General features: G+C 39.2%; 1 protein-coding gene across 3 annotated transcripts in view; it reads left to right on the forward strand.

Moving 5' to 3' along the window:
- Positions 1-5,210, forward strand: part of LOC107744111 (eosinophil peroxidase-like) — a 6,152-nt gene extending 942 nt beyond the window's left edge. Inside the window, exons 3-16 of one of the 3 annotated variants that reach the window (XM_016557609.1) lie at positions 89-179; positions 272-447; positions 547-679; positions 767-896; positions 993-1,199; positions 1,295-1,652; positions 1,934-2,094; positions 2,189-2,447; positions 2,548-2,718; positions 3,282-3,519; positions 3,765-3,961; positions 4,163-4,206; positions 4,558-4,611; positions 4,706-4,808. In XM_016557609.1, coding sequence (XP_016413095.1) covers positions 89-179; positions 272-447; positions 547-679; positions 767-896; positions 993-1,199; positions 1,295-1,652; positions 1,934-2,094; positions 2,189-2,447; positions 2,548-2,718; positions 3,282-3,519; positions 3,765-3,961; positions 4,163-4,206; positions 4,558-4,611; positions 4,706-4,720 — 2,234 coding nt within the window. In that variant the 3' untranslated portion in view covers positions 4,721-4,808. Of the gene's footprint in view, positions 1-88; positions 180-271; positions 448-546; positions 680-766; positions 897-992; positions 1,200-1,294; positions 1,653-1,933; positions 2,095-2,188; positions 2,448-2,547; positions 2,719-3,281; positions 3,520-3,764; positions 3,962-4,162; positions 4,207-4,557; positions 4,612-4,705 lie in introns of all 3 variants that reach the window. The other 2 variants (XM_016557610.1, XM_016557608.1) reach the window with 2 other exon arrangements.
- The last annotated feature ends 8,389 nt before the right edge of the window (positions 5,211-13,599 follow it).

The following is a 13,599-nucleotide window of genomic DNA, read 5'->3' on the forward strand; positions in this document are numbered from 1 at the left end:
GGGGGGGGGGGGTGATTACAGGCTTCACTAATAGATGTACTTAGAATATTAGATTGTTAGATATACGGTTTTCTTTTTTTTTTTGCAGAAGAAGAAAGTCCTGGGAGACGTTTCATTCTAGATTCGATTGAGGAAGCAAAGAAAATCGTGGATGCTGCTTACAAGTATTCTCGTGATGAGTGAGTAACGTTTATAAGAATGTTGCTCAATATTCCTGTTCTGTCATCCCAGTTATTGATCTGCTTATTTTTATAAATCTCCTAACTTCCAGGAGTTTAGCAAGGGTGCGCAGAGATGTCATCAAGCCTTCCGACAAGCTACGTCTACTGAAACAGCCAGCTCGAAAGACACGAGAGGCCGTGAGAGCCGCAGACTACATGGTGCAGACACTCAGGCTGATCAGTGAGAAAGCCCATCATGTACACAAGAGGTCCATCAATGCTACAGGTATGAAGACAGCATGTTGAAAATCTTGCAAAACTCAGATCAGATCTATCACTGTCTGATGTTCCATGCTCAAGACTGTCAATATGTGTTTTCTCCTAGACCTGCTGAATCTAGACGAGCTGAACACCATTGAACGTCTGACCGGCTGTACAGCTCAAACCCGGCCCCCATCTTGTAGGACCACACCCCTCATAAACAAATATCGAACTATCACCAGTGTCTGCAACAACCGGTCAGTCTTTCCCTCCTTATTCATGGCAGACTTTTTTCAAAGACTTTTTTGTTTGCCGAGTTAAACATCTAACTTTGCAATTCCCAGGAGGAACCCACTCCTTGGTGCATCCAATACCGCTTTTACCCGCTGGTTGCCTGCTCACTATGAAGATGGCTTCTCCCAGCCCAAAGGGTGGGATCCCAACAAATTGCACAATGGTGCAGCGCTGCCCCTGGTATGATGGAGATGATTATGAATAGTTTACTTGACAATCAATAAGGCCACCAAACAATTAACAATGTCTGAATTCTCTCTTCCTTATTGATTCCAGGTCAGATTGGTTTCAAATCGTATTCTAAGCACTGCAGATGCTGACATAGAGAGTGATCGTGAGTTTACCTTCATGCTCACCATCTTTGGGCAATGGGTTGACCATGATCTGACTTTCACGCCCTTCTCACCAAGCATTAGATCCTTCAGCAGTGGCCTCGACTGTGATGAGAGTTGTGAGCACTCTGAACCCTGCTTCCCAATTCCGGTCAGTCAAGGATTGTCCTTCTGTCAATAATTGTCCAATTGTCTTGTTCTTGTATAATAACAGACTTTCATGCTATATGTAATGTCTGAACACAGGCCCCTCCAGGAGATCAACGCCTGAGGCCTGACACCTGTCTTCCTGTCTTCCGTTCATCACCCACCTGTGGTTCCGGAACCACTGCCTATATGTTTGGTGGGAACCCCAACGTTCGGGAACAGATCAATGCTCTAACAGCTTTCCTAGATGGTGGACAGGTTTACGGGTCCGAGGATGGGCTAGCAAAGGAACTTCGAGACCTGACCAATGATGGTGGTCTTCTACGCGTCAATGATCAGTTCCTTGACAACGGACGAGAGCTTTTGCCTTTTACCAGTGTAGAAAGCAACATGTGTGCCACGCGCAGGAAAACCCTCAATGACACCACCCTTACAGAGGTGCCTTGCTTCATTGCAGGTCAGTAACTTGTGCCTTCATAATGCAATTATCAGGCATATTCCTAGTCTAGAACAGGGGTCTCCAACCATTCTCCTGGAGAGCCACCTTCCTGCAGATTTCAGCTCCAATACCAATCAAACACACCTGAACCAGCTAATCAACCAGGGTTGGAACTGAAGTCTGCATGATGGGTCTCTTCAGGAGCAGGGTTGGAGATCCCTGATCTAAAATGTATGGTATATGCCTATTATTTGCACAACTCCGTGTGGCAAATGCTAATGAACTCTCAATGTGTGTAGGGGATGTTCGTGTTGATGAAAACACTGCACTCACCTCAGTACACACACTTTTTGTGAGGGAGCACAATAGATTGGCTCGTGCCCTCCATGTGCTCAACCCTACCTGGAGTAGTGAAACCCTCTATCAAGAAGCAAGAAAAATTGTGGGTGCCTACAACCAGGTAAAGACACCTAATGGAAACTGCTTCAAACATAAGCAGTAACATGTGGAGTACAACATATATATGCATGATCAACCTCTCCTTTCTCTTGTAGATCTTGGTGTTTAAGGAATACTTGCAGCATATTGTGGGCCCTGATGCTTACAATAGACAACTCGCACTATATCCAGGTTATGATGAGAATGTGGACCCTACCATTGCGAATGTCTTTGCCACTGCAGCTTTCCGTTTTGCCCACCTGGCCATCCAACCCATGATATTTCGTCTTGATGAAAATTACCAGAACCATCCTCAATTTCCAAGCGTGCCCCTTTTCGAGGCCTTCTTTTCTCCTTGGAGGGTGATCTTTGAGGGTGAGTTTGTGATGTTTGTTTCAGAATAACTAAAAGTCTTGCATCTGCTACAATTGTTCTCTTTCAATCTTATTTTACTTCTGCTTTTCATCTTGCTTAGGTGGTATCGATCCTCTGCTTCGTGGACTGATTGGTCGGCCAGCAAAACTGAACACACAGGACCACATGTTGGTGAATGCTCTTAGAGAGAGGCTGTTTGCCTTTACATCACACATTGCTTTGGACTTGGCCGCCCTCAACATGCAGAGAAGCCGTGACCACGGTATACCAGGTAAAGATTCTGGACTTTCAGAACTCTTTAAACCAGGGGTGTCCAATCCTGCTCCTGGAGGGCCACTGTCATGTAGAGTTTAGCTCCAACCCCAATTAAACACACTTGAACCAGTTAATCAAGGTTTTGCTAGGCATACTAGAAACTTCCATGCAGGTGTGTTAAGGCAAGTTGGAGCTAAACTCTGGTCTTCCAGGACCGAGTCTGGACACCCCTGCTTTAAACCCAACCATGTGAAGCCAACCCAACTTAATGCTGCATTATCACTCCATCCCCTGGTTTCACAGACAAGGCTTAAGCTAGTCCCAGACTAAAATGCATGTTTGAGCTGTCTCAAATGAAAATATCTTGCTCTGACATATCTTAAAATATCAAGATGTCAAGGTTGTCAAGATGCACACCTGTAATGTTTTCTTCTAAGGAATTTTTGTAAAAGTTGCTTAAATATCTTAATTTAACTAAGGCCTAGTCCTGGCTTAAGCTAAGCCCCGTTTGTGAAACCGGGCCCATGTGTTTTTGGAAGAAGACTTACTGAGTATCCATCTGTTGTTCTTCCTTATAAGGCTATAATTCATGGCGTCGGTTCTGTGGACTGTCCGCCCCTCGGAATGAGCAAGAATTGGCTGTGGTGATGAACAACACTGAATTGGCTCGCAGGTTGCTTGAGCTTTATGGCACTCCTGAGAACATTGACATTTGGTTGGGAGGTGTTGCTGAGCCTTTTGCTCCTGGTGCTCGTGTCGGTCCTCTTTTTGCCTGCCTCATCTCTACACAGTTCCAGCACATCCGCCAGGGGGATAGGTAAATATCTCTGTGTATTTAGTCCAATCCTTCTCCTTGAGGGCCACTATCCTGCAGAGTTCAGCTCCAACCCCACTACCCTAATTAACCACACCTTAACCAGCTAATCAAGTCTTCAGGAAACTTCCAGGCAGGTGTGTTGGGGCAGATTGGAACTAAACTCTGCAGGACAGGACACCTCTGATTTAATCTGAGACTAGTATGTGTTTGAGAGGTGTTAATGCCAAGTGTCACGGTGTGTTCAGGTTATGGTTTGAGAACCATGGAGTCTTCACCACCAAACAAAAAGCATCACTGGCCTCTGTGTCGCTAGCCCGCATCATCTGTGACAACACTGGAATCCTCAGAGTTCCCAATGATCCTTTCCGCTTCACCAGTCCTTCTAGTTTTGTTAACTGTGGGGATATCCCAGCCTTTGACCTCACCCCTTGGATTGAAACCGGTAAGAGCTCTTAAATGCATATGTGCGATACATAAATCTTCCTCTGATTGCCAATTTCTGCCTAAGCTTCTTACTAGCTTTATATGTGCTTGGACAGTACTTAATTTTGGTAATATAAGCACATATCATGTATTGAAGAAAAATTACAATCTGTCCACATGATCACCACAATTTGGTTCACCTGTAATTTGGTGTTTGAAGTTTCAGGTGACAGTGGCATCCACATTTCAGACATTGGAAATGAGGTTAGACGAGTGTTTGTTTTCTCCTAAATGCAAGCAAAAAGAGCAAGTGATTTTGTTTTGCACATGACCAATAATTGAGTTTAAAATGACAATCAGTTCACTGCAAAATCTCTAAACTCGACACAGCTTGAGTATCTTCTTTGATCTGCTTTGCTGTACACTGGATTGGTGCAGTGACATTAATGAATTTAAATGTCACAAATATCATGCAGTGTTTCATGACAGCATTCGAACTGCACCAAACCTTTGTAAGCCTTGTTGAGACCTTCCTTCAGCCTTTTGCTTAAAACTGTGATTGCAAACAGTTAGGATTATAGTACAAATATAAAACATCTATTCATTTCCCCTCAGATACAGATTCCTTCCAAGGGCCTCCCGGACCCAGAGGACCTTCAGGGGAACCTGGTAAGCCAGTCATGCATCAAACATGCCCTCTAAATATTACTTAAATATCACTTAAAGATCATTTATCATTTATTCTAATTTTTAATTTTCTCAGGTCCACGAGGTGTAGCAGGCCCCCCCGGACCTCCAGGACCTCCCATTAATACCACAGGACAACAGTCTGCCTTCTTTGCTTCTGTTGGCACCATCCTTCCTGTCACTGCTAAGGTTGTTGTGTTTAATCGGGTCCTTTACAATGGACAGAACCATTATAACCAAACATCAGGGCAGTTCTTCTGCCAGATACCCGGTGTATATGAATTCCAGTTCTCATGCCTAGGAACTCGGATTTTGGGTACGGTTACCTTAAAGAAAAATTATGCTGTACAGTTAACTGCTGAAACAATCAACTTTAATACACGATCATTAGCGGAAGGGAGCGTGGTTCTGAACCTGCAGAGAGGAGACCGTGTGTGGATAGAGGCTTCTCGGGGTGCTAATGGTATAGGCAGATCCAGCTATTTCTCTGGTCATATTCTTTTCCCTGTTTGAGACTACTGCTTATGATGCATTCTTTTTTTCCCTTTTATATAGCTGTTGTTTTTTTTATTATGAATGCAGTTGCGTACAAATGCGCATATATATATGATAGCTAAAAAAGCCTATAAAATGCAAACTGTAAATTTGCTATTTTTCTATTGTCTTTAAAAAAATTCTTAATGTATCTTTTACGTAGTAGTTGTCCTTTTCTGTTGTTGGTGGTGTTTTGTTTTATTAATAAGATGACTATGACTACTATGCAAAATTAAGAGTGCAGTTATACTTAGTCTTTGAATTGTGCATGGTTTAAAGCACAAAGCAGTGCTCATGCAATGACATTTCTTTTCTCTTGTACTGTTTGTTGATATTTGTTTTTTTTTTGGTTTTGTTGTTAGATTGCAACAAAAATATTCTGTAGTCCATGGTGTGACAGTTATTTTTTTGTGTATGCTTTTAGCAAAGTGAAATAAACAAAAAATAAATTAACTTTCTGTATCAATTAATTATTAGCCTAGTTCTACTTCCTAAATGGTGAGTGTGAATACACAACCAAAAGGGGAAATATTTAATATATAAAAAGGTCCAAATTAAAGTTGTGACTTGTCAACACAAAACATATCAATAAAGACAAATCACTCTCAGTGGTTATGCTGTAAATCAGCAGCTTCAGCTTCCCCAGTATGCCAGTCTCTGCTAACCTGGCTTGATTTCGTGTGACAGAAATGGCACGGGGAAGCATTTCTTCACAAACGTTAACCATATATAGCACCACAGAAAACATTCTCACTTACAACATCAACTGAAAAGGGTTGCAGCAACATCATGAGGATAGCAGGTTGGGGACATAACCACACTACCCACAAGCTGTTGGGACTTAATGTTAAGTCAAAAAGTTGCTTCATTTGTGCTCTTGCTAATACAACTTGGTCATATTCTACTCTGTGGTAGCAAAACGAAATCTTAAATTTAATCTAAACAGACATCCTTGCAGTCTTCATGTAGCAACCTGTTGGCAACTAAAACTAGGCCTATAATGTATAATTGGCTTAAAAAATTAATGTGACTCTGTGTATTTAACATTGCAGACGTAAATATTAAGAGTCAAGTAACATTAACTACATTAACGTTTTCACATTTAAAATTACAATCATTCTCTGGAACTAGGCTAGGCCTATCAGGAACAATTCAAAATCAGATATGATAATCAATATTCCATGCATCGTTGTAGTATGACACAAAGTGTTCTAAATGTAGGTCTACATTATTATTATTATTAGTAGTAGTATTAGACAATGCCTACGTCCCAATGTACACACTATCCATCCTAAATTCTATGTGATATTAGTAATTTTCAATACTATTTAGGGAAGATAAATACTGATACTGATGTGTCAGTACTAGGGGTGTGCGATATTGACAAAAAATAATATCTCAATATTTTCTGGAATTTTATCGATAAAATAGACAATATTTTGCTGAGTGTGTTATTGTGCTGATATCTTAAGGACTGCCGTGGACAGCGGACTCCTAAAGTTTTTGATATATTTCATATTCTGTGTGGTCAGTTCACAGCAGTGATAGAAATTAATCTTTTTCAATAAGTTCAAATTGATTTTTACCTTTTATGGCCATTTTTATATAAAGCCCTTCATGTTGCTCAGAGACGCAAAACAGTTCTGTGGCTGTGTTTGGAATGATTTTTGTTGGCGAAATAGCGCCAATATGGTGTCTAAAACGTAAGTCTCTTATTAACTTATTGTTTATTGAACTGTTGTACATAATCAATATCACATTTGTAACATTAAAAAAACGGCACTCTTCGTGTGATATTAATTAACTATATGAAATGATATATATACATTTTCTGCCCCCTTATCTTGAATTATGTGATCATTCTTAATCTTAATGCATATTAATAGACTGAATCATGCAGTGAAACTGAAAGAACGCACTCTAAATGCTACTTAGGCCTACCTTAGTCGCTCAAGCCTGCACTCTGTAGGTGTGTTTTGTTTGGTTTATTATTATAAATAGCATATTGCTAAAAATACTGCTTTTTTCACTTAGTGTAAATAGAATCCATTGCTAATACGAGATTTGAAAAGGGCGGGAAAAAAAGTTCAGCAAAAGGCGGGATCGAACCCGGGTCGAGTCAAAAAGCCAATGACACACACTTATCCATCTGCGCCACTGTAGCTGATGATTTACAGCCACTTTTAACTAAATGTAAATAGACACCCCGCATTTTTTATTCCATAGTAAGGGCAATTCATGAACATAACTTACGAAAAGTAACCCGTCAAATTGGCTAGTGATTTGACAGCGTCACCCGCCACAGCTGATTTTTATTTGGCGGGTGTTAATTTCAAACCCTGATTAGTACTAATTATGGCAATTACAAGGCTTAAAAGCACTTTATATTCCGCTCCTGTTGAGGGCAGCAGCACATCGACTCGAGACCGATCCAAATACGAACATTTGTTTGTGGAAGTAAATGTCGGCAAAGCCATTAAATCGTACAAGAAAAAGACGACGAAATGTCTGCAAAAATGCCCAGATGAATTACACTACTTGTGTTTTAGTTAAAGACTGTGTTTCGCTGACTATGAAGAAGAAGACGAAGCCCGTCACGGATCTGTCTTCACGAGCCGGTCTCGTGTTTCCCGTCAAGCACTTTCAGCAAACTTTCATCGACGGAAAGCTCCCGCGGACAGTCGACGAGGAAGCGGCGGTGTTTCTCACAGGTGTGCTGGAGTTCCTTGTGGCCGAGGTCCTGACTTTGGCGGGGCAAGATGCTGTATTTAATCAGTCAAATAAGATCACATTACACCATCTTCCTGGACTGCAGGACAAAAAGAGATATGCGAAGTTGTTGGAACTGTCTCTAAAGAAGATGAGGTGGAAGCGGTTGGCGTAGCTGTAGTTCACTGCACTTTTGTCAACTTCGGACTGAATGATGCACGAACATGTATTACTGCAATATAATCACTGTACAATTATATTTTGTTATCTTATTTATAATTAAAATATATATTTTGTCTTTTGGGGCTGTGCAATCCTTCTTGATTAAGAATTTTAAACTTTTATATTTGTTGGAAATACACGTTGTGAAATTGGAACGCATTCGCATATTGGTGTTTTAATGTTAACAAAAGCTCTCCACTGCTACGCAAGATAAATATATATATTAAAGCACACTTGGATCACAAATCAGTTTTCCAGGCGTTTCCAGCAAAAGTACAACATTCAACATTTTCTTTATCAATCACTTTATCTTTATCTCGTTTGCAATATTATCCTATACTGTCCAGTGTTTTAACCTCTTCCAGGGGCGGATTTAGTGATTTGGGGGCCCCAGGCAAAATACAGGAATGGGGCCCTATACAATTTCACACATTTACAACCTTGAGTTTCCTTTCACTGTTGCTCGCTGCTGCACGACCGTGTCCCATAGGTGTGTCTAATCTTTTAGATTTTTCATGTACATGTTATAAATAAAGGATTTCTTTAATGTTGTAAATCCCTTGTTCACATTTAAACAGGTTATAATAGTATTAGAGTAGGTTGGACACTAGGTGGTGCGTTGGGGTAATTTTCACTATGCAATTGTCTACACAACGCAAGGCTGTCTAATTCTAAACTTTAAAATATACATTTATTTTGATTTATTTTAATTATTTTTAATTTCTGGATTCAGTTATTTATTTATTTTTTTTAGTTTAAATTTTTCTGGATGATTATATAAAATTTTAACAAAAAACATGTCTAATTAATTAAAATCATGAAACTTGTTTAATTTAACAGCAATTGTCGTGGTAATGAACACCACAGCAACCACTTGTGCGTCCGCACTGAACGCGCATCTCGCATATAAAAAGCATTTTAGGGGGCCCTTGGCTTTTGGGGGCCCAAGGCGGTCGCCTACCTTTGCCTAATGGTTAAGTCCGCCCCTGACCTCTTCTGTGGCTGCTGGTCTGGTCTAAGTTCTTTACTTTAGAGTGTTATATCATTATTATAGTGAATCGGTCAGTATAACTAACAAGCTATCCTAAGAGCAAGTTAGAATAAATTAACTACATGTTTAAAGTTAGATACTGTATTTTTATGAGTATCTCCAAATATAATTTATTCCCACTCCATAAAAATGTGGCCAAGTTACATTAAAAGGGTACACTATTGTATCATATATATATACTTTTTGCCATTATTCTATCTCTTATTTTACTTGCCATACAATTAATCTGTTTTGTAGTTTGTTTCTGAATGCAAATTCAGGATCCTTAAAATAATGTAAGAAGACTAAATTGATTGAAATTAGTTTTAGTTCACAAAAGTAAAGAACAAAGTAAGGGATTTAAGATATTTTCAAATATAAAATGTTTTTAAAAGTCAGTGATTTGAAAAGTGAACATGAACCAGATGCTTGATGCTGCTAGTGACAACAGGTGGCGCTAGTACACCATAGTGAAATGTAACTGTGGGAGTTGTACTGTGTTTGGAATAGCATATTCCTTATAGAATATTACTCTCACTATAGCATGTATACTGCAAACAAAAAGTCAGTGATTTGAAAAGTGAACATGAACCAGATGCTGCTAGTGACAACAGGTGGCGCTAGTACACCATAGTGAAAAGTAACTGTGGGAGTTGTACTGTGTTTGGAATAGCATATTCCTTATAGAATATTACTCTCACTATAGCATGTATACTGCAAACAATGTAATTGTCTTTTCTAGTGTGATGGAAGAGATGTTTAAAAACTAGATTTTTTTTTGTTTGCATTATACTCATAAATTACAACATTTTTACATAAAATTGCATTAAAAATATGTCCAACTCAACATTGTTTGCTGAATTGCACATGCATCACGATGAGGTCATCTGACAAGTACATTATATATATATATATAAAAATTAATATTTCTATACCCATTAAAAGACATGAGTCCATTTCAGAAGAATTGGATATTTATATTGGGCCTGTATGTGGTCCTTATCAGGAGACTTTTATCTCTTTAGACAATACATTTTAATATTGCTCTGGAAATAATTGTATATATATTGTCTATATTATTTAGCTAATTCTACTTTCACAATATTATTTTTTGTCCCAGTTGTCTATATTTGTATAAATACTAGCCATTCAGACTAAATTTACTTTCTTCTGCTGCTTTCAAATAACAGCTTTCAACAATATCACCCTATTATGAGAGAGAGAGAGAGAGAGAGAGAGAGAGAGAGAGAAAGCAGACAAGGCCAGACTACAAAACCACTGATGTTCAGAAGAATTTATCTGGAAGTCTAATGTTTAGCCAAAAGTCTGAGTTAACTTTGAATTCTTCTTTTGTCACCACCAATGATAACATTGTGGTTTACTGCTACCCATAAACAGCCCCCATTCCATGGGATTTATAATGAGGGAATTCAAAAATGACCTAAAGGGAGTGACAGAAATGTTTAGAAGGCAATATGGAAAGACGTTACTACTTGGTGTTCTGCGAAAAGAGAGAGGGACTCCTCCCCTGGTTCACTCTCGATGCATTCTCTCCCAATCCAGCCTACACGTGCCGAGTGCCACGTAGGCCAGTGTGGATGTGCACAATACCAGTTAAGGATTCGCTGCTTGCCTCTGAGTAATGGAAACCTGCTGTTTTTTTTCAGGGGAAATCGTCTGAAACGAGCTGTGCCGAGTTACTAGTTTATTTTGATACTATATAAGTTAATTTACAATTTAGGTTGCTTAAAAATGTTGGGCAGTGTAATGTTAGATAGGCAATTTAAAAAAGTAAATCATAAAATAAAATAAAAAAACGAATAGGCCTATAAAAGCTGTATTTGTATTTTTTCATAAGTTCATGACGTCCATTCAAGTGCCATTTCCCAAATACAGAACATTCCCCTAACGTTAGTATTTGGTTCTCATTTGGTTATTTTTGGGAACCATCTAATGACGTTCAGTATAGGCTAACTAGCCTATAAAATAACATTCTTAGAACATTCTGGGAACAAAAAACAACATTGTCAACATTAAGGTCTCCCCTTTTCCTCTGAAGTTCAGGAAAGCTATTAATGTTTTTATGTTGCATCTGTAGGTTTTAAAAGTGCGGTCACGTTTACCGCTGCTCGGCGAAATTTCGCCGGCAAAATCCAGTCAGTTTCAATCGGAAGCTGCACTATTTGGAGTTTCGCTCGAGCTTGAAAACGCTCTCCACGCAGATTTCGCTCCTGTTCCAGTTGGACGCGCGAATTCGCCGCGTTGACCAATAGAAAGCGACTTCAGTGTGAGCGGTGCTTCATGCAGTGATAATGGGCCATTTGATATTTTCGTCTGCGAAACCCGACGCGCTCCAATTATATGTCTGACTGATGATTCATCGCAGCTTTACCTCATTTCCTTTTGACTACCACTTTTAGGCAGAGCCGATAGTCTAGGATCGGCACTGCTTTTAGGCCGTCTGTGTTTTCAGCAGACGACTTTTACTGCATCACCTATCAACTGAAGAGAAAGCAAGCAACGTGGACAGAGGAACTAGGTTAATTACTTTCATATGTGGTTCTACTGCCTGAGGAAAGCTGCCAGACAAGAGGGAAGCCCGGCGCTGAACGTACCGGGTGATGTACGAAAAACAACAGCGACCCAGTACTACAGCTGGTTCTGTTCATGTGGCTCTCAGACGACGAGCACAGAGTGTTTTCTATTTTTCTTTCACGCAGACAGACTGCAGTTGACATGTCAGACAGCTACACTGGAATGCAAGACTTTATTAAAACGTTTGAATCTGGCCTTGTGGAATATGAGCAGATAATCGGAGCCTGCGCTTCATTCTCTGAATACCCCATCTGAGTCCTTGTGAAGAAAAACACTTTTAATTATCTCTTTGAATGCGCCAGCAGATCGTGGAGGAGGATAGGAATTTATGGTTTTATTTTATAATGCGTTGCCATTTCAAAGTGTTGTTGCAATGTACTTTACATTCATTTTATTCTTGTCATCGCCTACTACTCTTGAGCCAACTGCAACGTTTTCACATTGTTAAAAAAGTTCATCTGAGACTCACATACCTCCAAGAAAGTTTGGGCTGACGTCCATTTTTGTGCAAAATTAGCCCCGCTGGCATGCTCCAGCATTACGCAGGCGGTTCAGGGAGGTCATGTAATGTTCGTATGGCCCATTTTGAGTTTAAAGTATTGTGTGGGTGTCACTGATCTCATGATCAGTCGAATTAATCAAAGCTTTAACTGATACAGTTCTTAACACTTCACTGATTGATGGGTACTTTGATGAGACAACTGGAGAACATATTGCATGGCATAGCTTTAACACATAACACCCTGCAGACTAAAAAAACAGATTTCCCGGATGCTGATTGGTTGATGCAGCATTCCAGCTGTAACATGAATCACCTGTTCAGCTAGTATATAACTGTAGCTCCCTTACCAAAAAGTAGTATACTTCAAGTTTATTTTAGTAAGTATACTTAAGTAAAGTTCAAGTAAACAACACCCCAAAGCTTGGCAGTCATTATTACCTCTTAATTGGTCTACATTTTATTCCATAATGTTACACAGTTTTGATGCTGTTTTATGTCTGATGATAGTGTTAGATTACATGTGGAAGCATCTGTTGTTTTGGTTTCTTCTTCACATGTGTTTTTTGGAAATTCTGTACAGAAGATGTGTACTAGCGCCCCCTACAGTATAACAATGAAAACACGGATTCTAGGAGCACAATTATAGCTCAAATATGCATGTCAGTCGCTATATTTTATAGCAGAAATCAGTTTGTGCAAAATATATAAATTTTAAATATTAATATTAATAAACTTTTAATAAATTAAACATTTTAATGTTTTAAAAATATTAAGATTTTTTTTATTTTTATATGCTAATTATTTTATAAAAGCAATAAGGCACTCAAGGCATGGACTTTATTTCTTTATTTTTATTTTGTTTTAATTTACACTCGCTCAGATGAGTTTGTTTCTTCATCGGAACAGATTTGGAGAAATTCAGCATTACATCACTTGCTCAACAGTGGATCCTCTGCAGTGAATGGGTGCCGTCAGAATGAGAATCCAAACAGCTGATAAAAACATCACATTAATCCACACCACTCCAGTTCATGCTTGTGAAGCCAAAATATGCATGTTTGTAAGAAACAAATCCATCAATATATATATATACAGTGGGTACGGAAAGTATTCAGACCCCCTTAAATTTTTCACTCTTTGTTATATTGCAGCCATTTGCTAAAATCATTTACGTTAATTTTTTTTCCTCATTAATGTACACACAGCACCCCATATTGACAGCTTTAAATCATCACTGCTGGCCAAAATAAGTCCATAATCCATAATAACAGTTCCTCGACTGAAAAAGTCCATCCCCTGTTGTCCTCTCACATCAAAATCCATCAATATATGTGACCCTGGAGCACAAAACCAGTCTTAAGTCGCTGAGGTATATATA

This window comes from Sinocyclocheilus rhinocerous, unplaced genomic scaffold (assembly GCF_001515625.1).
Source record: "Sinocyclocheilus rhinocerous isolate Xijiao unplaced genomic scaffold, SAMN03320098_v1.1 scaffold287, whole genome shotgun sequence".
Classification (NCBI taxonomy): Eukaryota; Metazoa; Chordata; class Actinopteri; order Cypriniformes; family Cyprinidae; genus Sinocyclocheilus; species Sinocyclocheilus rhinocerous.